This window comes from Electrophorus electricus, chromosome 19 (assembly GCF_041902795.1).
Source record: "Electrophorus electricus isolate QZ-2024a chromosome 19, ASM4190279v1, whole genome shotgun sequence".
Classification (NCBI taxonomy): domain Eukaryota; kingdom Metazoa; phylum Chordata; class Actinopteri; order Gymnotiformes; family Gymnotidae; genus Electrophorus; species Electrophorus electricus.
The window spans coordinates 995,001-1,022,536 of record NC_137515.1 but is presented as its reverse complement, the minus strand read 5'-3'; the positions used below and the strand labels follow the sequence as shown (position 1 = coordinate 1,022,536).

The window sequence follows — 27,536 nt, the reverse complement described above, 5'->3', positions numbered from 1 at the left end:
AACTTTACGATGTCAGCCGTTTCTGTATAGTACAGCACATGGTAACAAAGTTCATATATCTAATGGCTCCATTACTGTTCTATCTGTAAAAAGTCAGCTCCAACACAGTTGGTGGTGGTATTATGGTGGCAGTGGCACTGCTGGTTGTGCCAGCCTGCAGGTAACACGAGGTGGCATAACACGGATGGACGCTAAGAGCCCCATCAGGTAGAGTGACGGAGATTGAAGCGGACATTCTGTCCCATTCCGTCATGCAGTGGCACTCCTGATTAGGCTGAAAATACGAAAGGCTTGGGAGAGTATGTCAGCAAGGATGGTTCCCTGCACGCTAACGAAGAGCGTCGTGATTCCTGTCAGATGTACGCCGAAATGAATCTTTGTTGTAGTAAATATTGTCAGGGTGTAACGTAACTCAGATCTCAGTTAAATGCTCAGGGTTAGTGAACAGAGCAGAGGGGCTTTTTTGACAACAGAGTAACAGACACATAAATCTGCAATAACCTTGATCTTAATCAGTCCACTGGCCTGAAGGGGTAGATAGAGGTCTAAATTTAGGCAAAAGTTGTTTAGAGCAGCAGAAATAGGACAAGCTTAAGACAAGACTCCAATCATGTGACAGGTCAGAAAGTGGAGAATCACTGCAGAAAATAAATCCCCTCTGCGACAAACCACGTGACTCAGACAGGGAGAGCCTTTCACATTCAAAGTGGACTGTTGTTCTGGTTGCTAGAGGTGATTCTCTATCAATGGCATCCTGCAGAGGAGGTCAGAGGACTTTGGTCATTCTTAACAGTGAATAAGGAGCAGGATTGCGTTAGTTAGCAAGGCAATATGCAGACAATGTTTGCAACATTAACACTGTTTGGGCAGTGGCAGAAAAGAGAAGCTTTATAATAACACTTTCAAAACACAAAATAGTGTGGATAATAAAAGTGCAATACTAAAGTACTTATATAGTATTCATTAACAACATATGCCTCTCTAATAATAAGCCCATGAAACTAAGTCATCAAAATAATTTGCGTTGCAGCGCCATCTGTCGGTCCAAAGAGGAGTGTAAATAGCTGCGCCTCAGGACCGCGACTTCAGGGCGCTGGTGCTTCCATTAATCTGAATTCAAGGGTCGGAATTTCTTCATCGTCTTTGAGGTTCAGTGGTAGACGTCTATGGACGTCCTCAGCAGGCTGATATTAAATACCAGTGTATGCACATTTACCAGGGCAGACGCGCTTATGAAACATTAAGGTAGATGTTAGAGAATCTATTCACATGGAAGATAAATGTGTATGACGATATGTGATTGTTCTTATTGCGGCTGCGGCAGCATTTAGAAATGTTTGTTTTACTCGACTGTATTTGATTAATGTATTCAAGATTTCTGTGCACTTTTTGATCATTTTTGGATCACTTAATTTTGCGTTTTTGCTAGTTTTTCTGTAAGTTGCTACCTATCCAGCTAACTTGTACAAATTCTTGTGTGGCAAAATATTCACCTTTGGTCCAACCCTCCACGTTTGTGACTCAAACCAATTCCTGGGTCCACTTTCACATTCGTTTTAGCTGCAGACACTCGGCTCTCCGAGTTTAGGCAGGGCTGAAACCGTAAGTAGCCGCACAAGCTCCTCTCATAACCTCCTGAATTTAGCGAGGCTCACGGCTACGTCCCAGATAGCTAGTGAGCTAAACCGAGTAGCACGAAGTTTAAAGTTATAGCCGCTATTAACGGTTATGAACAGTTATAGCAGTTGTACGATATCGAAAGCGTGATACCGGACTAGATCGTTACTCTACGAGTCTGTTTAAAACAAACGTCGACACGCATTTCTACGTCCGTTTCTCGTCTCAGTTCTCGGTCCGAAGTGTAAAATGCAGCTGGCAACAGAAACGGAAAACTTAGATGTGCAGTAACCTACGCATCAACTAAACAGCTAAACAAGCTAGCAGAAAACAAACAGTGCTGTAGATAGTTGTCTGTAGTTATCTGTAATTAGTTATCTGTGGTTAGTTATTTGTGGTTGTCTGTACTTAGTTATCAGTAGTTAGTTGTCTGTAGTTAGTTGTCTGTGTTTAGTTATCTGTAGTTAGTTGTCTGTATTTAGTTATCTGTAGTTAACTGTAGCTAGTTATAGTTATCTAGGTATCTGAGATAACACAATCATGACATGCAGTTGTAACAAACATGAATGCATTAGACCCAGTTGTGAATTAGATCATAATAGTGTATTGTGCACATTGTATGAGTAAAGAGTGAAAATGTAGGCAAAGATGTTTTAAGTGTCCTTTTTATTCTTGTATGATTTTATACATAAATCTGAATGAAATTAGTATTTTAACTTATTAAATATTATGTTTGATAATTTTGGTTTTTAACAATATATTTTCATGTTGCTTTTATACGTTAGTCTGTTTTAGTGCCACACTCTCAGCCAATGATGTAGGCTACACGATATGCAGCTAATAAGTTTTTTAAGGGCTGTCTTGCACCAACCTAAAGACACTGATACCTTTATTTTGAGACGGTCACAATCTCAATATGTTAAAGTGAAATTCAATTTCATGATTCCCAGTAGATGAATGCTTGAATTAACATTTCTAAAATTGGCCCATTCATCCTCTTCCCTGGTAGATGGCTCATAAAAATGACAGCTCACAAGTGAATGAATGTCTCAAGCAAGTGCACAAGGACAAGAGCGGCGAATCGGATTCAAGCCAGAGGTCGTCGACCAGCTCGTCGCCACATCAAAGGCACCATCACAACTCCAGGACGGAATCGGACAGCTCGGGGCCGCACCAGGATGCTGGCAGAAGACCGGCAGACATGTTTCCCTTCAAAGAGCTGAAGAAGGAGCCTGACTGCCACCTGCAACTAGATACATTGTTCCCCAGCCCATGCCACACTGTGCTTATAGATGTAAGGGTCCTCACTTTTGACGTTTTCTTCTCAAATCATATGAAAGGTCACGAGGTGAAGAGCCAGGATGAATTTATTTTTATTTATTTCAGAGCAAAAATACTTGTCTTGGGAATTTTTTTTCCCCGTGTAAGTATTACTTTGAAAACGTGACCAGCACGAGTTCAGGATGTGAGTTCAGGCACATGGACTGCTGTAACTTCGTCTCGCCCTTCGCTCTTTTTTTCTCGACAGACAGACCAGTTTCAGCGTGGCAGACTGGTTCCTTACAAGGGTCATCATGTTTGGGACAGTAACCATGTCAAACTACCTCTGCTTAACGTAAGCATGCAACCCTAGTTGAGGACCAGGTTGTAAAAATGTCTCTGCCTTTCTCATTATATGCCATAAGTAGCTATTATTCATTATCAGTATTCGTTACGTGTTCTGCATAGTTAAAGACCAGCATGGATTCACGCTGGAGTGTCGTACAAAAATCGCTGAAGAAACTGTCCTCAGGCGGTTCTAAAGTGAGAGACGTACAGGTATGATGATGAGTAATGTAAACCTGCATTCTCTTTGCCCTGTGAGAAACTGGGCTCAGATGTGAACACCAACGCACTGCTACACACACGCTTCCTCCTGTTGTTTCAGATGGCCATTAATTCCTACAATCAGAAACACAGCATGGAGTGGCCATTCGATGCCCTTTACAGCTATGTTACGGTCAGTGAGTTACCAGAATGCAAGGCCGCATCAATGATTGCCTATAGATATAATCACTTTAAATGTGTAACATGGGTGTCTTATATTATACTTTGTTTACCAGGATGTACAAAAAAAGGAGAACAATTTTTCCCTGGTGATCTCTAAAATGGCCCAGCTGGCCCTGGAACTTCCAGATCTCATCAAACATGTAAGTCCTCAACTATCTTCATGCTCTGCTTGAGTGTCTCCGGTTCATGCCAAACATTTTTATTTTCCTCCACCCTGTTTCTGTCCCCAAATAGGCCAGCCATGCACATACGAGACTCTGGCAATGTAGTCGTCTACGTTGCATCGTTTAGCCCCATCATTCAAGCCCTGTCGTTCTGTGTTGGTGCGTCCGTCTGTAGCCCATCCCTTTGCTGAAGCAGAACCACAGCCATGCCATAACGCTGTCCCAGGTACAGATCTCCTGCTTGCTGGCCAACGCCTTCTTCTGCACCTTCCCCCACCGCAACACCATGAAACATGGGAGCGAATACGCCAATTTTCCCACCATCAACTTCAGCAGGTCTGACGCGCCTTCTCGTGCCACTCGCAATACTTCATCCTTATAGTCCATGTGTTCTCACCGCTCACTTTGTACTCTCCTCTGCATACAGCAAAAGTATAAAACGCATTACAGGGTTTTCAGTGTGAATAAGCTGTTTGCATGCCTTACACATGCTTCTGTCCCTCGTGTTGCACGTACACACGCACAGGCTGTTTGGTGATGCAAGTAGGAGGAAGACTCAGAAGCTGAGGGCAATTTTCCACTACTTCAACACTGTAACAGGAAAAGGTAGTTGACTCACAAAAGCATCTTATAATGTAGGGTGTCTGCAATTCTCTTCCCTGTCTCATACGGTTCTCCATGTGGAACCAGGAGCTAGAGAGGAACTTCACAATAAAGTTATTTAATGATAATAACAAAAGACACATGTGCAGCTGTCAGTCATTAATGTCAAAACCAAACTGAGAAGAAAATGTGGCATTACTGTCTCCAGATAAAAGTTCAGTTTGTGGGTGGGCGTCCTTAGCCATCAACTCATTTGTCAAGTCTATTTGTATTTAAAAATAAAAACACCCTTCTTTAGTCAGCATTGGCGTTATCCTCATGTACAGACACGAAACCTGATGGACTAGTCACTTTTGAAAGGATCTGCATTGCACTGCCAGACCTCCCACAGTGGAAAAGGCAAGTGACTTTCCTTTGATTGGCGAGGCTGATGAAACCGCACAGTTCTGACAGAATGAGTTTGACTTTAGGCAAACCGAGACCCTGACCAACCTTCACGTCTCTCCGCAAGGCACCATTGAAGAGGAGGGCGCAGGCATGCTACAGGTTTGTTACTGATGCGACCAACGGACCATGAAACAGACTTACCTTAGGTTCACCTGGACTACAGATAGCTCATCAACTACTGAAACCAGTGTTTCTCCCCCTCTGCGCCCATGATGCCATTATAATCCCTTTCACATTGGCCAGGTTGACTTCGCCTGCAAATTTGTGGGTGGAGGGGTGCTGGGAGCAGGGTTGGTCCAGGAGGAGATTCGCTTCCTCATGAACCCGGAGCTGATTGTAGCTAGGCTCTTCACAGAGAAACTGGCTGACAACGAGTGCCTGAAGATCACGGGTAAGTTCCAAAACAGGGCTGCACGCACAAGTAGTCTTACCTGCTGTCTTAAACACCAGTAGGCTCACAAGTGCAGGCAAGCTACTTAGGAGCAGTAAGCCAGTTTCTGAATTCTTCCTTCACTGGTTCCTCAGGGATCCAGAGGTACAGCGTCTCCTACGGCTACAGCGACACCTTTGAATGGCAAGGCCCGTACGTAGATAACACCAAGAGGTAATCAGGCCTTTGACTACCACGCTTCACTTGAAATGCAACATGTTTCAGGAAAACTTCATTTGATGTGTACGAAGTGAAAAAGCAAGACAGAAGGTTGTTTGGCTCTGAAGGCCGGACCAAACACTCAAACCTCCCAGTCTTTGATGTGTTTAAATCAGAATTCATGGAATGATTCAACTACTTTCATTTACTCTTTCCCCTCCGTGTGCATTGTTCTTCATGGATGGACAAAGGCAGGTGGCGTTCAACTGTTCTGCCCCCTTTTCCTTACAGAGACGAGTGGAAACGGCGTTACTGTCAGATTGTGGCAATCGATGCTTTGAGCTTCAAGGACCCGAGGGAGCAGTACACCAAGGAGAACATCAGACGAGAGCTCAACAAGGTGAACCGTTTCTCTGAAACACTGAGCGCATCCCATCTTCTGTGACATGTCGGTCTTCTGCCCGACGTGGAAGGCTCCGTTCTCCAGCATTTGCGTGTTGTTGTTGTTGTTTTTTTTTTTAAAGGCCTATGTTGGCTTCCGGAGAAATCCCAACACTCCTGCTGACTACACCCCTGCCATTGCAACGGGAAACTGGGGATGTGGGGCTTTTAACGGAGACCCGAAGCTCAAAGGTGATTCCCAGCACCCAACCATACCGTGGAGAACACGTGTTTTTTTAACATAATGCTCATACAGTGTGGGGAGGTCCTGACTGTGAGGTTGGCCTGTGCAAGCCCTTATCCAGATGATGGCCGCAGCCGTGGCTCAGCGGGACTTGGCCTACTTCACCTTTGGAAACAAGGAGCAAGCGTTGGAGGTGCAGAAGATGTACAAGTACCTGAAGAACAACAGCATAACTGTGGGTGAGTACCACAACACCGCTGTCTCTCTCTCACACACACACACACACACACACACACACACACACACACACACACACACACACACACACACACACACACACGTGTGTATAAGAACCCTCCTAAACATCTGACTGCGTGTGTTGGGGTAGTGCAGTAGTTTAAAACCAATAGACTGTGATGAAAATCTCTTCCCCCCCCCCCACAGGTAAATTATACCAGATACTGAACGACTATTGTAAGCACTTCAGTCAGCATCCACGGCAGCCAAGGGGCTTGTACGAGTACGTTACAGAGGCAGCAGGTGTTCACACTAGCCAACTGTAAAACAGATGAAGACACGCTGGAGTCCAGAGCACAGCGACAGAGATGCACTGTAATCAAAATCACAGAAATCAGAAAGAGAACAGGCTGCAACCTAAAATTATAGTCTTTGAACTAAAATATAAAAAAAATACAAAAACTCATTACAAAAACAGCATGCTTATTCCTTTAATAAAGCATCATCATGATTACATTTTTATAACTGGAAATTAAAGTCTTTCATTGTGAAAGTTGTGAACAGTTGTGAGCCAGTAAGGGCAAACAACTTGAATGAAGAGAATGCCTTTACTGAATGAAGGATTATGATAGTTTAGTAAGCAAATATCCCTTCTGTTTGTCCTGCAGAGATCAGCTGGGTGTGCAGCCTTATCTTGTATTGACAAATTACAAAAGAATAAAATATTTCATCTTATGGCATTTGCTTGAAGTTCTCCTGAACGTTTGCAGTGTTTTTGGCACTGAGGTCAGACATGCGCATCAGGAGGAGGTGAGGGTCCCCGTCATCCTCCCTCCTCTTCAGCACCTGAATTATTACCTGATCCACACTGGGGACCTGCTGGACTGCCGGCCTTGTTTCCAGATCACAGTGAAGCGTATAATCTAAAATCACTCTCTGCAAGCACAAAACCTTCATCATCATCTGCAGAATTGTCTGAATAAAAACACTGTCCATTGCTTTACGCCCTCGTGTGAAAGCTAGCCAGCTCATCCGCTGCACATCCTCAGAAGTTGGACGTGTCCTCCAGGCTAGAGATGAGAGCGCATCCGACCAGGTTTGGAAACCTTCCATTGTTTTTGTTTCTGTGCTTTGATATGTAAACAGTGATTTTAAAAGAAAGAACTGCCCCCAAACACATTAAAAGCATTGAAGTCTTCCAGAAACAGCGCAAGGTACCAAAGGGGCTTGTGCAGGGTTTGTCTGCTAGCATCGTTAAACTGCATGTTGCCAAATGTCTATCATACTTCATGGAACGTTGCAGCTATCAAAAATCGTAAACACATGCAGTCAGTGTCCACTGATACTGCCCATCTGGAACATCTGCTCTGCCTCCCCAATGTTCTTTAGACGAACTTGGGCCTCAGTATCAGAGGAGGCTTTGGGGAGGCAGCGTCCAGTGTGTTCCGGACGGCGGCGTCTTTAAGGCTAAAGGGATGTACCTTGTAGGGGGGGCACTGGGGCGTCTGGGGTAGAGGAAGTGTTTAGGGCTGGTCCTGGAAGGCGTCCAGGTTGAACGCTGTGTCCAGGAAACGCTTCAGCTCCACGAGGTGGGCCTTCTTGTTCCCAGTGGCCGGAGCGGCAGCTGGTTCACGTCCGGCATACCTAAGAACCAGAGCAAATGCACACACAGAAACGAGCTTTAGTAGGAATGCCGGGACTCGTGGGGATGCTGCAGAACAGATGAGGTGGGCTTTCATTTCTAACGATGGCCGCAGGGGTGACGGAGGCGTACCGCACGGGACGGGTGTGGTCGATGGTGCTGCAGATGCGTGGTCTGACGTAGTCGTAGTAGCCTTGGTTCTTGTGCTCCTCCTGGCTCCACACCAGGTCCGCCTGCTGGTACTTATCAAGCTCCGGCTTCACCAGGTCAAATGGGAAAGGGGAGAGCTGCCAACCAATCCAAACATGTCAAGGTGAACTTTTACGCAGTTTTGTCTATAAAACCAGAAGGTAATGTTTCTTAGGCTAAACAGACACGAATGTGTCGAGAGAGAGAGGCACCTGTTCAATGCGTGTGATGGCCACAGTCTCCTCCAGGCCTTTGGTTTTGCGCTCTTTGGCCAGGTCATAGTAAACCTTCCCTGTGCAAAAGACGATGCGCTTCACTCCAGCGGGATTGTGGGACGCCGTGCCCTCCTCTGGAATCAAACGCCTGAAGTATGTGCCTACATACATGTTCACCAAGTGTTAGCACAAAACTATGCAGGGCTGCACAGTTGGTATAAAAAACATTTTAGTGATTCTTAGTTCTTAATAAACAGTTGTGAACGCACATCCACAGAGCTCATACAGAAACGCGAGGGGTTAAGCAAAACATTCAAAGAACACTGAACAAGTAGAATAAAAGCACGGCAGTCCGGTGACAGAGGTTCAGATGAAAACTGCTGTTAGATCATGTCTGACTGGGATGTAGACACACGAAAGCCTGCATGTGCACCACGCCAGGCCATAACGTCTCTGTGGGCAACTCCAACTTACTCTTATCTAGAGCGAGTTACAGAGGATCTGCCAACTGCATACATGGAAACTGAAACAATTTACCTGGTAGCATATCGTCAAAGCTAGACATGGCCTCCGGGTGGCGTAATAGGGATTTGGACGTGAAGATTATGAGCTGTGAGGTGAGACAAGAAGTGAGAGACTGGAACTTGACTGTGTTTGAAATAAAATGTACAACATACACTGCCATTTCCAAAAAAACAAAAACAAAAAAAAACCCCTTTATGTTGGTGACTTCAGTCTGATTGGCTCCGTCTCAGGGTCATGTGACATGAGGTGCCTATTAAAGCCTATTAAAGCTCAGGGAACTCGCTGGGACAAACCCTCAAAGGCAGGTTGGTCAGGACCAGTGCTCATGTCAAACTAAATCTGGCGGACCTCTAAAGTCCCAGTTTACCAGGTGTGGGGGTTTGTGGTTAATAATCTGGGAAACTAAATGCGTGCTGAATAGGAGCTGCGGGAATGAGGGTTTGGGCTTCGTGGTTCCCACCGGCTTGCGAAAGGGCAGGAGGATCTGTCTCCTTAGCACATGGAAATAGTTCGCCGGACTGGAGCAGTTCACCACAATCCAGTTACAGTCGTACAGCTGCTGCATGGCCAAGTCACCCGTGAGGGTCTAAAACAGAGAAAGGGAGAGCCTCAGAGTGCACTCTGATCCACAGGACCCACTGCAGCAGGAAGCCTTGCAGGACTTACGGGACACACGTCAGGGTCGTCGTTGCACATCTGAAGGAAGCGCTCGGGACGAGCTGAAGAGTGTTCGGGACCCTGAAAGCATCAGGACACATTTTAAAGCGCAGGACGGATGCTGGGTAAGGTGAGAGGATGCAAGAGGAGAGACGGGACATACCATTCCCTCCAACCCATGGGGGAGCAGCAGGACGATGCCATTCTGGCGCACCCACTTGGTCTGGCCAGCGCAGATGAACTGGTCGATGATGCACTGGGCAGTGTTGTGGAAGTCTCCAAACTGCGCCTCCCAGAGTACCAGGGCATCGGGGCTCGCCATCGCAAAGCCAAGTTCAAAACCTACAACGTGGGGTTAAGGGGCAGAGGTTGACGAAGGGTCAGCAGGCGGCGCACCATCTGCGTCATCGCCTGGAGAGAGGGAAGACGGACAGGCACTGACCCAGCACGCCGTACTCAGACAGGGAACTGTTGCACACGGTGTACGGGGCCTGGTCCGGGGCAATGTGGTTCATGGGGATGCACGTCCTCTTGTCCACGTTCTGGTCATGCAGCACGTGGTGGCGGTGGCTGTGGGTGGGAGGGACAGTTTGAGACAAAGTCCACGGAGTTGGACAGGTGTCACCGCAGAGCCACGCTGAATCGCATCTTGAATTGCAAAATTGCATCTGTTCTTAATCTGGAACACTAAGAGCATTTATGTCTTAGTGCAGACTGACGTACGTCATCTCTATGTCGTTAAATAAGAGCATATGATGATAATGACCTTGACATAAAAAAAAAAACACCACAACTCTCCAGAATCATCTGATCAGCAAGCAAATTCAGTGGTAATGAATCAGTCACAGCAGGGGTGATGAACACTGCAGTCACTCGTACTGATGGTTCAAATCACTCCTGTCCTCTCTATTTAAAGTACAGTCCATAAAAAGGTCTTATTTGTGCAAAAGAAATGTTAAAAAAGCAAAACACTTATAAGTGATAGAACACTTTCACTATCCTATTATGCAGTTCTCAGCGTCTCTTATGGTTTTAAAAGGTTCTGCTGAATTTGTGTTGTCACGGCGACTCTTCCGTGCTGTACGTTATAGCGATCGGGGTGTGTGTGAGGTTGAGCGGTTTCCTCCCTCGTGGGCGAGAGGGGCTGAGAACCTGAAGGTGCCGCGCTCCACGTCCTGCCCGCTGAGACGCACGTGGACGCCCTGTTTCAGCAGCGATCCGAAGGCCATGTACTCTCCCAGAGCCCAGTCTGCGGCCCGCCTCGCCACCAGGGCCCCCCTGCCCCGCAGGACCCGCGTCAGACCTCGGAGAGACGAGACGCGTTAAAGCCAGCAGAGACTACCCCCACCCCACCCTTACTCAGGACAGGAGAACATGTGAGAGCTGTTTCTAGCCTCTAGATTACACTACTGCTACGTGTTCCTGGCTGCCTGCCATGCGGTCGCCAAGTAAACCTCAGTGGGTTTCAAACAGCAGCCAGTGTGTGATCATCTGGCGCTCATTTCACTTGCACACTTTGCACTGATGACAGTCTTGCTGCTGATGTTTACAGCCCTCAGGAGTCTAAATTGCAGCATCTCAACGACCTCTTGAAGCATTTCTGTCCCTCTTGGCCACTTTATCCACCTACACGGAGGCGTACAGGTAGCTGGGGAGATGTTTTTTCAGATAGCTCCTTCACTCTGTAATAGTGCTCCAGTGAAAATAGGGAACTCAAGCTCAATTTTTTATTCTGATTAAATACTTGCTTGTTTAACGCCCCAATTGCTTGTTATTTCTAAAATGCACCTTATAACAAACATTGCTTAAATTTTTGCCATGTAAACACTGAGGTTGTGCATGAACTTCAGCGCACCTCCATGGATGGTGAAGTCCTTGACAGGCACGGATGATGCCACTCCGCCAATGTGGGCGAGCTCCTCCTCCTCCACCCCCGTGGACTGGCAGCTCATGCTCTTCGGCTGGCCGTCCAGAGTGAAGAAACCTGCCCGCCACACGAGATTGTTCCTGGGTCAAAGGCATGGGGAGCATGACACGCGGGCCCTCCGCAGCCTGGCTGGCATCACCGAGCGTGAGGCCCAGAGCTCATCTGCTGCCAGCCAGGAGAGTCCCCGGCACAATCACCTCAGCACCCACCACCACATCACTGTGCAGTCTGAACAACCGTCTGCCATCCAAAAACATTAAACCCACTCAGCCATGAGATTCGTCAGGGCCTGGAGTGGCTAATGCAGACAGAAAAGCGACAGTCTGTTAATGTTTTTTAAACTTATTTCACCTGTATTAGAGTTGCCAGTGAGCACAGGTACAAGGTAGCATTTCATCTCATGCATTCATTCATTCATCTTTGTAACTGTGTGGTTGGAGGTGTCTGTACCAGGCCAGGGCGAGTCAAGCCAGTGTTTGATGTGAAGGATTTTCTCGTCTTTGGAGCGAGCATAAGCTTCCTCACAGATCTTGTCGTATTTGGCGATCTCTTCCTGAAGGCACACATTTCCAGAAGCGTTAACGTGCGTGCAGGGAGCCATGGTGCCCCGTTGGTCCCGGTGGGGCGTTCGGGACTCACCTCGTACTCCTGTCTGCTGACGGCTCCTTCCGCCATCAGCTTCTCCGCGTACTTCTGCAGCACGGCCTTCTGCTGCTTGATCTGCTTGTACATCAGCGGCTGCGTGAACATGGGCTCGTCCATCTCGTTGTGGCCGTTCTTCCGGTAACACACCTGCAACACCAGCCAATCACGCCGCCTGTCACGTTTGGGAAGGAACACCCGCGACCAGAACCAAAGCGGCTCAGAGCAGCTGCCTGGGGCTCACTCACCAGGTCCACCACCACGTCTTTGTGGAAGGTGGCCCGCCACTCGGCGGCAACGTTGCACACATATACAACAGCCTCGGGGTTGTCGGTGTTCACGTGGAAGATGGGAGCGTTGACCACCCGGGCCACGTCCGTGGGGTAGGGGGAGGAGCGGGCCACGCGTGGGTCCGTGGTGAAGCCGATCTGAGAGGAGACAGCAGGCGTGGCTGGAGTAAATGCTCAACCATCTCCGACATCAGGATAAAACAACGAACCAAAATATTAAAGGCCTTTTTTTAAAGAAATGGGTCACAGGGACTTTACTGTACAAGAGGAGGCAAAAACACAGAAGAGTGAAAGTGATCTGTGGAGCTGAAGGTTTTCTATAATACACAGTGTGTCTCTGTGTGTGTGTGTGTGTGTGTGTGTGTGTGTGTGTGTTGAGGGGGTTGTTTGAGTAAGGTGAGGGAGCTGAACCTGGTTGTTGACGACCACATGCACCGTGCCGTGAGTCGTGTAGGAGGGAAGGTCGCTCAAATGGAAGGTTTCGTACACGATGCCCTGACCTGCGAATGCAGCGTCACCATGAAGCAGAACAGACATCACCTGGGAGGGGAGGGGCAGTGCAAAACGAGCTCATACAGGTGGTGTGGAAACCAAGTGAGCAAATCAAGCACAACAGTGTTACTGAGCATGCAAACTGCACCCATTCTCCAGGGATGCTGTAGTCTCTGATACGGTGCATCAAGCTACAACTAATTTAATAGCAAAAGGTCAAGTCCCGGTCACACAAAGTGTGTGTGTGTGTGTGTGTGTGTGTGTGTGTGTGTGTGTGTGTGTGTGAGAATGTGCACGCTTCAAAACATCTCAAGTCTCAAGCGTGACTTTACAGCTTGCAGTAACACAGGAATGTAAAATATCTCTGTGTAGGGCTTATCTACTTAGTTTACACACACCCACACACCTCATCTAGAGAAAGGCAGCTCTATATCTTCACCACAATCTACAGGGCAATAGAAGCTAAAGTGAAACGACCTTCATGAGTGAGGTCACCTGAGAATTCTACTGCTGAATTCTATGGTTTCACTACCAGCAAGTTTCATATCCCTGATAGTAGTTCAGCAAAACTCAAATTTCTATTCAAGTAACTAGTTAAGGCTAGCATCTATGTATCTATGTAAGTACCTAGACTCAATTTTGTTCCAAAACACTAAACACACACTCAATGAAACAACATGTAGCACCAATTACTGATATTCCTGAACTGGGGCCTTCTGAAACCATGTTAGAGCTTTTCTGGCAAAGATACAACATGCCTGCTTCAGCTCGCTACCAGGGGTAACGGGCTCCTCGATCTGATCCGAGAGGACAGTGAGCCCGGAGCTCAACTTAACAGCGCTTTACGCCTGTGCCCAGTGGAGAGGACCTGTCACGTTAAGAGCTTAAATATGTGAGTTCTATAACCCGTGAGTGAAATTCTGAGTCTTGAGTGCGGACCCTATTGCCTTGAGTGTCTCCGCAGTAGAACTGCTCAGCCTTGGTCTTGCCCTGCACCACAGGGTCAACGGCCTCCAAGTGAGAGGGGTTGGCCACCAGCGACAGGGTGATGTTGCGGTCGGTCACGCGGTTGATCCGCCTGTGATACATCCCCAGATGGTACTTCACGTCTCCGGATCCCTGGCAGGGAGACGCGAAAGTGAAACAGAACAAGGAGCAAAGGGTGGGGGAGGATGGGACAAAGCTGAGAATGAGATCGACCTGGTTTACATTCCACAAATGCCAATTACCGGGACATACGCAGTCTACAGAATCTAAAGTATGTCACTATGAAAACAATCCAGAGGACACAGGCATGGTACTGGACATGCTACAGCATTAGAGAAATTTGGAGGTTTTGTTGATATAAATCCTACTGCACGGGGCTGATCTAAAACCAGCTCAGACCTGCCCCACTGCAGGTAGGACTGTTTTAGGGTTGACTGCCAACCTCATCTGCAGCCTCCAGCTTGGGGTCAAACTGACAGAAGATCTGCTCCAGTTCTTTACGAATGACATTAGCCAGCACATTAAGGCGACCTCTGTTGGGAAGAGGGTACAGGAGGTCAGACACAGGTACTGGGAGCCAGATGCCATCAGGCGTCACTTAAACCGTCGAAAGCGTTCAAGCCAGCGCAAGCGAGGAGACGAACCTGTGGGACATGCCCAAGATGACGCTGTCCACGCCATTCTCACTGGACTTGTCAATGATGGTCTTCAGTGCTGGTATGAGCGATTCACAACCCTCTAATCCAAATCGCTTTTCTGATGACCACTTCCTGTGCAGGAACTCCTCAAACCTGTTCAGAAGCACAGGCTGTTGAGTACAGCCCACGAAATGGCACAAACCCAAATCATACCACACACACAGAGCACCACAGAACTGGAGCCAGACTAGCTGAAAAGGACGACTCCCAGCAACCGGCTGGACTGACCTGGTGGCACGGACCATGCGGGCTAGCAACGTCCTTTTCTCCTCCAGGGTGAACTGCATGACACCAGGCTTCTCAAACTTCTGCCTGATCCACTGGCACTGGTCCAGGTTGTTGATAAACATGAACTCCACACCAATGTGCTGACAGTATGCCATCTGCAGGCAGGGAGCAGCACTTCTGGAAACCACATGCTACCAGGATGTGGGAAGACTTCTGATCGTCCAGCGCTAACCAAATGAGCTCATAACCATAACAGAAACCCACAACGAAGACAACGCCACAGGACTGAGATAACAAGAGGGTATCGTTTACAGTCATTTTACTGTCTGGGTGAACCAATCGTGTAAACAGGTGTCTGGGTATAAGGGGGTTTAAGGGACACGGGGTGTGTACCTCGAGGCGGCGGATGATCTCCCGGAGAGGCAAGGCGGCCTTGCTGCCTCCAATGAAGGTAGTTTTAGGGAGTCGGAACACCTTGTCCAGGTGTGACTCGGTTAGGCCATAAAAACCTGCCAGAGAGAAAACATGCACAACCGGGGAAGGCGAGGGGGTGTAGAACGGACAAGCATGGCCAACACAAACACAAAGGAGAGAAAATTCTGTTAGAACAGGAAAGCAGTGTTTGGGGGGAAAAAATCTTAAGTGCATCGATTAGGAAACGGCATTGACAAACGATTGGAAAAACACACATGGGCAGAACGAGTGTAAGAGGTTGACCAAGGACGTGAAAGAACAGCAGGATATTAGAGAGGAGCAGAGAGGAACATGTGCAAGTAGTTAAAAAGACGATGGGGTGAGGGGGGGAAAGGAGAACTAGAAGCTGATCGGCCAAATACAGGGTGACGACCACACATGCTCAAAACACAAAATACATGTTCAAGGGGATCATAAGCAACTGAGGCTTAATTTTGAAGTCTGTTTTTCAGCTTATAAATGACACAGACACTATTGCAAAAATGTTTCTACTGCATAAAGCAGACAGTGTGACAGGCCAATAACTGACTTGCAGAAACACATACCAAGACCTGTGGGTGGAGCGTCGCTCGCAAAACAGCCTGTACTGAGCATTACTCACGACATGACAAGATACTAAATGTGTGACATCACTTTTCTGCCTTGGTTTTCGATAAAACATTATAAAACACTGTTTTGCTGATGCAGTACATCTTTCAAACTTGTTAAATCTCAGAGAAACAAACCACTGTGATCTGCACCATGTGTCATGAAGATGTCTTTACGCATACGTAATGCATGCCTTACTGCCCAACCTTACAAATGCTTGCAGGTTGAAACTACAGAAGCATCAGTTTTGAGAGTAAACGTCAGGGACTTTAGCTCCATCACACACGTGACACAGGGTGCCATGATGACCCCTGACCTGCAGGCCAGCATTACCACCCACATTCAAACTGATTTGGAAAAAAAACTAAAGAAAAGGAAAGACTCGTGCCAAAAACTGGGCCAAGCAGAGCGTTAGTCAAAGCAAAGGGTTACACTAAACACGCAACACAATAGTACAACACGACCTCGTATGCAAGCGGTTTCAAACTCATACTGAAGACTGTACAGTAAATCTTTCGGGTACACAGCTAGACTGCACACTCTAGCTTCATTTGAGGGTTGGGCAGCTGGCTGTTTGCAAAGGGGTTTGTGTTTAATAAGTCATGAGCAGCAGATACATAACTACTGAAGTTAGGACTAGCCATGTTACCCGACTCACACCAGGTAGGTCACACAACTGACCTTTAAAAACTGTTAGACATGTGGAGTAAAAAGAGAATCTTTGTTTGGCGCTTTGGTAGTAGCTCCACCAATACAACACAATTCCATACATTTATTAAACAAAAAGAGTTTAACTCAATCTATATATTTGTCCTTGACAGTATTAGAATTTGAGTATAATAAAAGTACTGATTGTCACGGAACGCTCGCCTCCCGCGACTCACGTGGTTTGGCCAGCCACGTGCAGTAGGAGGACTTTCGTTTGTGGCCACGCCTGCACACACCTGGGTCTGCCCAAAGCCTCGGAGGCAAACCGCCTCTGGGACGCTCCTAGAGCGACGGAGGAGAGGAGGACCGTAAGGGGCGGTAGCACGTCTGGAACCGGGGCGGACGTGCACCCCCGTGTGTCCGTTGAGGCCACAGACACGTCAAGGCGCCTGCGGGGACGACGGGCGCCACGTCACAGCGTCTTATGTTTGTGTGAAGGCGCTATTGTGTGTTTGTGCTTGCGCCTTTTGTTTGCACAGGTGCAAAGTCTGTTGGAGCGCACAGGACTGTCCCGAGAGAGGCAGGGAAGCTGCCTTTCTCCCTCTTGCTGCGAGGTCTCCCTTGCTGGCACCTGGTCTGCGTGGTACTGGGTGGGCGCCAGTCACTGCCGTGCTGTGTGTTTTTTCTACGTGTACACGCCGCCTGGAGGTGTATTTGTAATACGTGCGAGTGCCGCTGTCATTTATGTAATAAATGTTCGTCCCTGTCGAGGAAGTCTGTGCGTCCTGCAGTAAATATCATTGTTCCTAAATGGCTTGTAACTAGGGATGGGTATAATGAATCCATTTTTACGTTGCATGCTTGCTTGGTGTCATTTAGACAGCCATTCTTAAGGCTACACTTTGAAACAAACCTGGTTAATGGTGTACTTTGACTAATAAGACTACTTTTGAAATCAAAATTTGTTCAGTCCTGTAAAAAAGTGGACAATTCCAACATCCAGCCCCAGTTACCACTGAAAATACAGAAGCCTGAAAGTAGCCTGATCTACTTCAGAGACTGAGCTGAGATGAAAATTCCTCGTAAGCAGGTATGGTCCCACAGTTCAGCGCTGGTGCGTTTCTGGTACACACGCAGCCCTTTCCCCAGACTCAGCATGTCGCTGTGTTGCACCAGACGTGCTTCAGCTGCAGACACCCACCTGTGCAGCCTGCTGTGGTTTGACTGCAGATCCCAACGTTCTGCACACAGGCTGAGTCAGGAGCTCGAGAAAGCAGCTTCCGCCCCCAGCCCCCGCTTACACGCTACGGAGCGCGGACTCCGGCCTGGACCGTGGACGGAGAAACAGCACACACGGAGATTACAGATAACGGGCATGCTGAAATAAAAAAATAAATAAAAAAAAAGACAGCAGAAGCAGAAATGGAATAACGTCAGAAGCTACATGGATGCGATTAGGACTGAAGCCTGCTGACAGACCAAGACATTCAAATCTCTTATGCCAATTTAAAAAACACGATCCGTTTAGAAGGGTCAGGATCACTTAAATCAAACACAAGTCACATTTCACAAGGGAAAAAAGAGCACAAACAGCTACTGTCTTGATGTTGTAAGAGCAGCAAAGTGTCACGAACAGCACAGATACGCCACCTGTTCATCCACGCTTGTGAAAAATCATGTCACTGCATCACTCATGGACCACTGAACAATAGCTTCTCTCATTATCTTTATCGCAGCCTCTCGTGTGGGTGTGAGAGAGAAAACTCAACGGGAATGACAATAGCATGGCACAAAGTGAGCAAGAGGCAGCCAGTCACAGCAGGGAACATGCAATGGTGTGGGCTCGAACAGCGACGTGGCAGCCTGTGGAAGTTTCCAGAAGAAGGGAGAGGGAGGACTCAGTGTGACGGCAGAGGAGAAACATGCTTGGAGCTGAAGAGCATGACAACAGAAGCTGATACTGCTCCAGGTCACGAGGACGGCTTCCAATGGGTAAACACACAGCGGGCCAACTCCAGTCAGAATGGCAAGAGGCATGGGCACTGGCTACCGGAAGTGCCACTCACGTTTGAGCCCATGTTTGAGCCCCCCCCCCCCAGGGCCAGGGCGGCCATTCGCTCAGCTTCTGAATGGGCCATCTTACATTTACCCATTGCAAGCAACCATTGGTGGGGTCACAGCATGCACGTTAGGGGCCAGGGCGCCGCGATCTCGGTGCGGAGGCGGAGAAGACACTGGCGTGGAAGAGGGCGGGGCATATAGAATTAAACATCCCAAAGGAATCTCCCTTCACGACAGGGATAGTTTACCTCACCAAGTTTATCAGAAGACGTGATAATGTCTGTGGGGACGCATGAATCGAGATCGGCGTCCATAATCCCCAAGGGGTCCAGCTGGGCAATGTGGTGCCCACGTATCTGTAGGAATGCAGGATTTCAGGGGAGACAGAGGGAGAGAGGCAGAGTCAAAGAAAGAAAGAAGAGAGAGAAACAGGACAGAAGGAGCCATAGCAAGAAGAGAGAAGGCAGTAGCCCAAAGGCAGGGGGAACCTCACGGAGGTGTATGAGCAAAACACACTGCACTGCACGAGCAATCCTCACCGACTTGATGGAGCCCCATTGTAACTGGGGCTTGGTCAAAATTTACACAACTGATGACCAGTGGGTTGAGTTTGGCCACGTGGTGACCCCTCACCTGCAGACAAGGCAACAGCACTCAAAAGACCAAGCACACGTAGCACTGAGCTCTGCAGCACACTGCTCCCATGTACCTGAGCTCACTCTGCTAACATTAACTGGTAGCTGTTTCATGTTAGATTTTATATACAGATATATCTGCCATGCTGTATATCAGTATGGGGAAGCACAGTGCAATTCTTATTGGCTGACACTGTTACATATTTTTGTTTTGAAACCTTCACTGCACACACTGTGATTCCATTGCACTTTAAATCAGAAACATGCGCCACGCTGTATTAATATTTCAGAAACACATTCACCCATTTGCACGAGTCGACATTCAATGGAAACATACAAATGCGCTGAGGGTGGTCAGGTGCCTGTGTGCTCTGGTGTGGGACAGCCCTACCTGGTACGCCCGGATGAGGGTCTGCACAGCCAGGTGGTCCTCCACCAGCTTCTCCACGCTGGGCTGAGGCAGAGCAGAGAGGCTCACGCCCAGGGCAGACGGACTCTGGTAGGCCGTGCCCAGGGTGGCACCTGCGTTGGCATGGCGGAAAAAGCTGTCCCAAGACTGGAGGGCCAGACGGAAACCCAAAAAAGAAAGAAAAATGAAGACAACAATAAACTGATATCACAAACCTAAATATATGCCAAAAGGGTTCAAGGTACAAGGCTGTTGTGAGACGCTATGATGACAAGCCTCATCAGCTGCCTTTAAACGCTGACAGGGCATCTCACATGGATGATTGTGTCAGGGCACAAGGTTGTCTTACCAGCCCTTCAGTCAGCCTGACAGGAGCGCAACACAGCAGGGTTACGCAAGCTGGGCCATCGAAGTTACAAAACCAGCTACAACTGCAACCCTAGTCTGATTGGCTTAGAGTCTACGAGCAAGCCATGAAGAATCAAACGACCTCCAGCACGTTTTAAAAACAAATTAAACAAAAACAAAACAAAACAATAAAACTACGCATTCACGTAGCCAAACCTTGGTCGGTCGATACAAACTAAGTGATGTCATTGTCTGGTGAAAGCTCTGCTGGATTCTGCAGCATTACACAGCCTGGCGGGTTAAACGTGTGCTGGTGGGTGTGGTGCTGAAGGAGGCCGTGTGCCTGCCATGCCAACACATGCCCACACCAGTGCAGACTGCCAGTCTGGCGGCCTGCGTGACATCAGGGCCCGTTGCCCAACCGCAGCTCCATACGATTGTGCTCACGTTTGCCCCCGCGCCAAAGAGTGAATACACCGCCTTCCAAAAGGAATTAGAGAGAGAACAGGGACACAAGACCGACATGATCTGCGCAATGATTTGTATGTTTGACCCCATGTATCCTCTTACAAATGGAGCATCTGCATATTTTAGGAATTTACTTTAGGAATTTTTGCATTTAACCAACTTTAGGTCGCAAGGCTGAAGTAATTTCCCCTCCACATAAAGGAGACAACTACAGAAACCAGCCAATGACTGGAGGCCAGTCATTTTCTCTCAGCGAACCAAATAAATCACCAAAAACGTGACAGTTCAGAGTTTATGGACACATTTCTTTTTGCCTTCTGGCCACAAAAACAACCAAAGTTATACAATCAGACATCACCGAAGTGCAACTGGAACTTATTAACACGGCATTCGCCCTGTCTTGGTCTGGTGCCATGTGCACACTGACACTAGGCAGATACTGGCCAATGAATGTGGTTCATGCGCATGTATGTTAAGGCAGTGTTTTCCCATAATGCCCTGCAGAACGAGATATTTCAAAAGAACCATGGCTTCCTCTTGTGACAGTCAGCTTTACAAGTATTCCAACTGCGACATTTTCACTGTTCTGACTCCACATCCCTGTTTTCTGCCCACTGGGGCTCATACGCTGATTTCCATTGAAATGCAATTAGAACCATTTCACATTTAATATATAAAGCAAATTTTTATATTTTAAATGTACAATTTTTTTTGGTTTGTAACCTTTTGAAAAATCAAAAAACACAGAGCGGTAAAGTCATTCACTAACATCACTGAGAATAAAGGAATCAGAGGAAAGCTGACCAGATGAGCCAAACAGGAAGTACTGAACCCTCCTCCCATGCTCTGAGCCCAGCTCAACAGCTCAGGGCCGTGTATTCAGCAGCTTCTGATTTATTTGTTGAGCTGCGCTTTTCCCTGGGAGACTGTGGGCTTACGGCAGAAGCCTGTTCTAGCCTGTCCTGCTGCACTGGAAGCTGTGTAACATCCAGTCTTCCATCCATAAGACGTAATGGAGGAAGTGAGCTGGGCACTTATCCACAGTTCAATCCATTATTTTCCTTGTGGTGGCCAAAAAAGCCAAAGGGACAGAATGGCCACCAAAGTTAAAGACGTTATATTCTGTTTTTTTAATGCAGCAATGTTTGGGCTATGCAGTGGTATTCACTGACAAGTCATTCAAAAATGTTTCTCAGCATACAGTGTTAGCTGAGCTTAAACCCATTTCTCTTTCTTCATTACCAAATGTCAAAGTTGCAGATTCTTATCTGACAAGGCAGAATGGCACAAAAAAATGTCGAGAATTAGAAACCCACATTAAGGACTCCAGTAAATGAGATTTTACTTTTCCTTTCGGAATCTTCAAGCATTAGATTCCGAGCTGGAAGCAGACCAGCCAGACCAGTCAGGCCCGTCAGGCCCTGCTGTTGTGTTGGCAGTCTTACCTCATGCACGCTCTTGGGGTTCTCCAGCCATGCGCAGTACATCTCCTCCACATAGCTGGAGCTACTGCCACTGAGGAAGGGCTTGGTGGAGACGGGTGCCGCGTAGCACCTGATTAGCTGAAACGTCCTTTGGGCCGAGCCCACTGCCAGCCTCTGGCGGGAAGCGCTCCGGGCATGCTTGGGAGGCGTGAGTGGGCAGAGCCGCACAGCGCAGGTCCTTAAACGGTACATCTGTAGAGTCTCCCCCTTGCCGCTCCGGAACGGAAGCTTCGATAAGGTTGTCCTCGGAGAAAAGTGATCAGAGCCCTTCTTTCTCACGCACGTGTCTTCCTGGGATTAGCGCTTCCACCAGCTGTGAGAAGGCCTAAAAACACCAAAGCTCACACATTTAACATTACAGGTGTGGCAGAAGTACAGCCGTACAAAGGGAGGGGTTCCCTAATAGCAAAACCCCTTAAAACAGCAGTCAAACATGTGAGGAAGGTCTTCCAAACACGTTAGAAATTAAGTAGAGAATAGTAGCTACCAATTCAAATCCGTCAAAGAAGGAGAGATTTCCGTCTGCACAGAGAGAACATTCATCATGGAAAAGGAGTGGATCAGTATGGTTTCTGACCTACCTTCCTGTACTCTGTACAACTGATTCCCAGTGATGTATCTTAACGCAGGCTCTTCTGTAGATGGCATTACCGAGAGTATCTCTACTAAGCGCTGTATAACACAGGACTCTGCTGTTCCTGGTATTTTCAGCTACAGTATGAGAAAGCCAGCTTGGTAATTAACGCATGGAGCCCGTATCTCAGTATGTGATGGACGCATCTCGATCGATCGTGCACCGTTAACCTCCAGAGCCAAACTTTTTAAAAACTAGCCGTGTCCAGAAAAACACGCACCACAGCCTCCCTGCTTATCAGCAGTTATAAGAGCTGCAGCTACAGAGAGCAAACTAGGAGTCCCCAATCGGATGAATATTTAGCGGCATTTCTCACGTTACGTTCATACTATTTAAACAGAAATGGTCATTATAGTAACCGCAGCCCAAATCTCTGGATAAATAAGGAGACAACAGTCTGAGCTTGACTGACAGCCGGTTAGTTGGTCAGAAGTTCAGACGATAATACGAGCCAGGCAGACCATTTGGTCCCATTAAATAATTATCCAGTTAGCTAGGCTACAACTAAGACTGAAACGTACTGCTAGACAGCTCAAACATTAACGGGCAGCTACCGAGCCGACGGTTAGAAAGCTAACCGGCTAACTATCTGAAGAAGCGCAATTAGGGACTGCTCGTGGGACAAAAGATTCCTGCGCGAGCTACTGCTTTAGTGCAGATCTTTCACGAGCGGTTTCCGTCACTCACGCGAGATCACGCGCCTACCTTGTTATTATAGTGACGATCACGGTTACCGGCGTGTGCGCCGTGAACGCGGACTAGGCGCCGTTAAGTTAGCGCGATAACGTTAGGAAACGCGCGTATTTACTAGTTAGTGAGTACGGTCCTGCTGGAATGGAGTTAAGAAAACTGGATAATTACCTCCGATCCGCCCTGAGTGAGATGATGTGTCGTTTAATGTCATTTAAAATGAGCGCCCGTTTGAGCGAAGAGTGCTGGTTGCGCTCCCGAGCCGCCGTCACCGTGCGCTCGTGGCTACAGAGGTCGGGGCCTTGCGTCATGAGGGAGTGTGACGTCAGCACACGCGCCGTCCAAAGTAACCACGTTAATCACGTGCAGGCGTGTCCTCTGACAAAGGTTTTTACGGGCGTCATCCGCAGTCCTGTCATTTCAGTTTCTTTTACCACAGTATTACAGGTCTGATTGCAACATTATGTATCGCCGTGGTCCAATTATGCTATAAAAGTAAGTATTGTTTGGTTCTTTAACAAAAGAAGTTTAACAAAAAAATTGCGCAGTCAGGTTTGTCTTCTTTCCCAAATACGCAGTGCTCCTGAAGGTAGTGACACCAGCCCTATACAATATTCATCACTATCAGATAAAGCTGGTGAGGGCAGCAGTGACCTGGAAGTCTTTGGCCGTCATTTGCACATTACAAACTACTGCTCAGCATAAGTCAATTCTTTGCTCATAGCAAATATTAAAAATAAATGAGTCAGTCAGAAACTGTCCAGTGTAATTAAGCACACAAGCAGACCCACAAGGTCTCGTTAAAACAAGTCATGAAGTAATTATGTGGGCCATTTCGCTAGATTTGTGCAGACAGCTCTCAGGCACTGTGGACAGCAGTGCCCATTTTTTGCCTTGTTTGAAATGGAATTCACCTTTGTCATTATCCTTATCACTTACCACCACCCCCACACACCATTGTTATTTCATTCAGATCTGTGAAGGCAGTGCATTTACATAGACTAGATGAGTTGCAGGGTGTATAATTCCATTAGTCCCCAGAGGGAAAGATAACTACTCATGTTTGCATTCTTCTTTTTATTGTTAACATATTGATAACATCTTAACACATCTGCTTAAGTTGTAAGGGGGAGGGGAGAGACAAAGAAAGAGAGAGAACATTGGAAGAACAGATAAGGATCAATTAGAAGGAACATGGGACTCAAACTAATTTTCTAATAATCATATAGGATTCACAATCTCATTTTAGGTTAAAGAGATCATATACAAATATCATCCAAAAATGAGACCCGAAAACAATAAAGTTAGAAGGCTCAGCATTGTAGAAATAAAAAACAATCAAATATAACCAAGCAAAGGAAAAGGAATTAAGGTGGAAACACCAAACAGCTACTGGCTTGATGTTGTAAGAGCAGCAAGGTGCCACTACAAGTCAAACAGCACCGATACGCACGCACGCACGGCAGTTGGCTATAAGATTTTACCATTCATTGCTTAAAGGACTCACTGCTTTGCTTGTGTTACCTGGCCACCAGTTTCAATAAGAAAATAACAAGACACCTTCAGTAATTCCAGAAAGCTTTGATATAACATTTTTCTTAACTGGGACGATCAATTCTATCCTTGGTAAATTACTTAAGGTTTGTGTCTCTGTTGGTGGACTCAGAGACATAGCCATTAAAAAAACCCATAGTACCCTCAGAGACGCAACCTTAATAGGAGGTCCTTTGTACTTACAGGCAGGCAAAACATGAACCATTCTATATGAAAAGGGAGAGATGACATGTACTTCTTTATAACACACCTCACAGCACACTTCATTCCCGATCAACCAACACTGCTCAGACAACAACATAGCCCTGTACAAAAGCGTGCCGTACATTCATTGTTACATGTTTCATGGGGTTAATCATAATCATAGTCATCAACTTGAGACAAAAATAGTTATATGCACTTACAAAGCTCTGGAAATTGGTAGCGGAGCAGAATTCACCAGCATTCAGTAAAAAAAAAAAGAATGAAAATCACCAAAATTTATGTTGAAGTTCATGCAAATAATTGCCACCTATAGTATGTTATCACTACATAGCGGGTTTACAAGATATCTATTGTGTTAGAAGTCATACCTGTCATAGTTTGCAATACTAAACACACAGAAGAAAGAAATAGCAACACTATATTAGAGGATGCTGTCGTGCGGCTTGCACTGCTGTCTGAAGGGGAGATGTTTCACTGTTCACCATTTACACAGGGGCCCCCCCAAGAGTGACGCAGGGGGTTCAGTGACAAACTACAAAATAATTATTCACATTTCAGAGTAAAATTAAAAGGAATAAAACAAATTAAAACAACAACAACACAAACGTGAACAGCAGTCGTCTGGGGGACTTCCTTCCCACTGTGAGGATGATCTTCAGTCAGCAGGTGGCATGGTGAGTGATGCCCCTCGCCACACTGCTGTACATTAATGTGCCAGATGCCAGTAGGCCACACGCACTTCAAAAGGTTGGTACACACACACACACACACACACACACACACCCACACACCCTGCAGGGGCTTCCTTTCAGTGTATTCCAATGACACTTTCCAGTATGTCCAACAGGAGACTTTCCATCGCCATGTCAATAAGATATCAGCAAAATACACCAGAGGACTTACACAGCAAAACAAGAAAATATTTACTTACTCAGCACATAAATACTCATAATCTAAAATGTTTAACAGCCTGCATATAAAGACAAAAACATCAAAAGGGTGGAGGCTAAGATGCAGGACTGGATGTGCATTACTAGATTTATATATAATAGATAAACTCTCTTTACCTTAACTGTACACCTGACAATGTAAACCCACATGGTACTTATCACTGTGCCTTAATTACTCTGTAAACTCTCCACTAATAGATTCTTTCTATAAATGAATCCCATATAATATTCCGGCAGGTAACTGCAGTATGCAGAACTCAAGTCCTACACCACTTTCCCATTATAGTTCTAAATGATGCCCCACGTTCCTATACGGCGTCGAAACCGAAACTAACACACTTCCACAACAGGGTGGACAGTGATCGCAAGTCTGAGGAGAAAGGCGCAAGGAGACCACTTAAAAACATGCAAGCAGGCCCACATGCACACACGCACACACACACACACGAACACGCACACACACACGCACACACACACACATGAACACACACACGCACAGGCACACACACACGCACGCACACACACATGCACGCCCACATGCACACGAACACGCACACGCACACACGAACACGCACGCACACACACACACACACACAAACACGCACACACACACATGCACACACACACGCACGCACACACACATGCATGCCCACATCTACACACTCACACACACGCACACACACACACACACATGCACGCCCACATGCACACACTCACACACACACGCACACACACACACACACACAGTAGGTGGCTGAGAGCTTGGGCTGGTGACAGGACTGAGACTCCTCTCCTCGAGGTTCTCCTCGAGGGTCAGGCTGACAGCGATGGCCAGTCACACACTTCAACCCACACAGCAGAACCAGAGTCCACTGCATCGTACCCAAATAAACAAACCAAAGCCCCACAGAGGAATCCGGAAACAAATCCATGCTTCTCAAAAACGCGTGTTTCAATGTATAACTGGCATCAATCGTTTGACTAAATAAACATACAGTCTCAATAGGACAACGGCAATACTTAAAGTGGCAGAACCATGATAATAATAATTATCATTATAATAATAATAAAGAAGATTATCAATAGTACTTCATTAAAATATGATCTATTATAGGTAGAAGTGCCTTGACACACAGAGCTTAAGGCCAGTGGAGACACGCGTGGAGAGCAGAGACGAGAGGGGACGGGGATTGTGGGACGGAAGACTTCCCACAGGCCAGAGCACTGGGCGAGGCTTCAGACGTCAGTTATCTAGAGCCTGTGCTCACTCTCCACGGCTGATATTTGCACTCACTCGGGCGAATCTTGGCAGGGAGATGATAAGTCCTAATAGGTAGTTGTACGATCAATTTTTGTGTACCGCTGACGCTATGTTGACTGTCGGCGTGACGGTCGAGGGTGTGGAAGCAGAGTCGCGCGACGGATGGGGGCTGGGTGGAGGTGGACAGCGGCCCGGTCGGGGTGGGTGGGTGTGGCACGCAGGCGTGGTCTGTAAAGGCTGGGAGGTGGTGAGCTGTCCAGCGCTGGAACTCTCCACCATCTGCTCCACCTTCCTCCCCTCCTCCT

At 47.2% G+C, this 27,536-nt stretch overlaps 3 protein-coding genes across 57 annotated transcripts in view; 1 reads left to right on the top strand and 2 right to left on the bottom strand.

Moving 5' to 3' along the window:
• The first annotated feature begins 1,091 nt into the window (after positions 1–1,091).
• On the top strand, positions 1,092–7,071 carry pargl (poly (ADP-ribose) glycohydrolase, like). Of its 2 annotated transcripts, none has more exons than XM_027020060.3 (16): positions 1,092–1,245; positions 2,627–2,911; positions 3,146–3,232; positions 3,346–3,435; positions 3,545–3,616; positions 3,720–3,806; positions 4,006–4,166; positions 4,357–4,436; positions 4,760–4,832; positions 4,904–4,979; positions 5,124–5,271; positions 5,406–5,484; positions 5,761–5,869; positions 5,994–6,102; positions 6,205–6,333; positions 6,539–7,071. In XM_027020060.3, exons 2-16 carry the CDS (start codon positions 2,627–2,629, stop codon positions 6,655–6,657), a joined length of 1,704 nt encoding a protein of 567 aa, XP_026875861.2. In that variant the 5' UTR covers positions 1,092–1,245; the 3' UTR covers positions 6,658–7,071. The 2 variants fall into 2 exon arrangements, with proteins under 2 accessions (XP_026875861.2, XP_026875852.2); XM_027020051.3 differs by lacking the exon at positions 1,092–1,245 and adding an exon at positions 1,465–1,602.
• ogdhb (oxoglutarate dehydrogenase b) lies at positions 4,109–23,587 on the bottom strand. Of its 15 annotated transcripts, none has more exons than XM_081702208.1 (24): positions 23,434–23,587; positions 21,900–22,263; positions 19,621–19,785; positions 18,848–18,950; positions 15,217–15,332; positions 14,824–14,978; positions 14,542–14,688; positions 14,340–14,430; positions 13,850–14,029; positions 12,830–12,958; positions 12,377–12,556; positions 12,126–12,278; positions 11,937–12,039; positions 11,415–11,543; positions 10,712–10,862; positions 10,002–10,129; positions 9,723–9,901; positions 9,569–9,640; positions 9,363–9,488; positions 8,915–8,987; positions 8,375–8,538; positions 8,106–8,260; positions 7,813–7,975; positions 4,109–4,247 (listed from the first exon to the last, which is right to left on the bottom strand). In XM_081702208.1, the coding sequence occupies exons 2-23, from the start codon at positions 22,128–22,130 to the stop codon at positions 7,855–7,857; spliced, it is 3,051 nt and encodes a 1,016-aa protein (XP_081558334.1). In that variant the 5' UTR covers positions 22,131–22,263; positions 23,434–23,587; the 3' UTR covers positions 4,109–4,247; positions 7,813–7,854. The 15 variants fall into 15 exon arrangements, 14 of the variants coding, with proteins under 14 accessions (XP_081558334.1, XP_081558332.1, XP_081558333.1 ...); XM_081702206.1 differs by lacking the exon at positions 4,109–4,247 and adding an exon at positions 6,807–7,460; XM_081702207.1 differs by lacking the exon at positions 4,109–4,247 and adding an exon at positions 6,807–7,455.
• A 737-nt stretch (positions 23,588–24,324) lies between these two features.
• Positions 24,325–27,536, bottom strand: part of camk2b2 (calcium/calmodulin-dependent protein kinase (CaM kinase) II beta 2) — a 37,648-nt gene continuing 34,436 nt past the window's right edge. For 38 of the 40 annotated variants that reach the window (XM_081702676.1, XM_081702685.1, XM_081702678.1 and 35 more), the window contains one exon: positions 25,773–27,536. This exon is cut by the window's right edge and continues 41 nt beyond it. The gene's annotated coding sequence lies outside the window, so the exon portion shown is untranslated. The other 2 variants (XM_081702673.1, XM_081702697.1) reach the window with 1 other exon arrangement.

What these genes read in the sequence shown, in the direction of transcription:
- pargl (XM_027020060.3), top strand. Translation starts at nt 2,627, where the DNA reads ATGGCTCATAAAAATGACAGCTCACAAGTGAATGAATGTCTCAAGCAA. An exon ending in CAACACTGTAACAGGAAAAG is followed by an intron (nt 4,437 to 4,759) that starts GTAGTTGACTCA and finishes CCTCATGTACAG; the next exon opens with ACACGAAACCTGATGGACTA. An exon ending in GACCTCCCACAGTGGAAAAG is followed by an intron (nt 4,833 to 4,903) that starts GCAAGTGACTTT and finishes GTTTGACTTTAG; the next exon opens with GCAAACCGAGACCCTGACCA.
- ogdhb (XM_081702208.1), bottom strand. Translation starts at nt 22,130, where the DNA reads ATGTACCGTTTAAGGACCTGCGCTGTGCGGCTCTGCCCACTCACGCCT. An exon ending in GTGGAGCGCGGCACCTTCAG is followed by an intron (nt 10,130 to 10,711) that starts GTTCTCAGCCCC and finishes TCCCACCCACAG; the next exon opens with CCACCGCCACCACGTGCTGC. An exon ending in CTTTGACGATATGCTACCAG is followed by an intron (nt 8,539 to 8,914) that starts GTAAATTGTTTC and finishes ACATGTATGTAG; the next exon opens with GCACATACTTCAGGCGTTTG.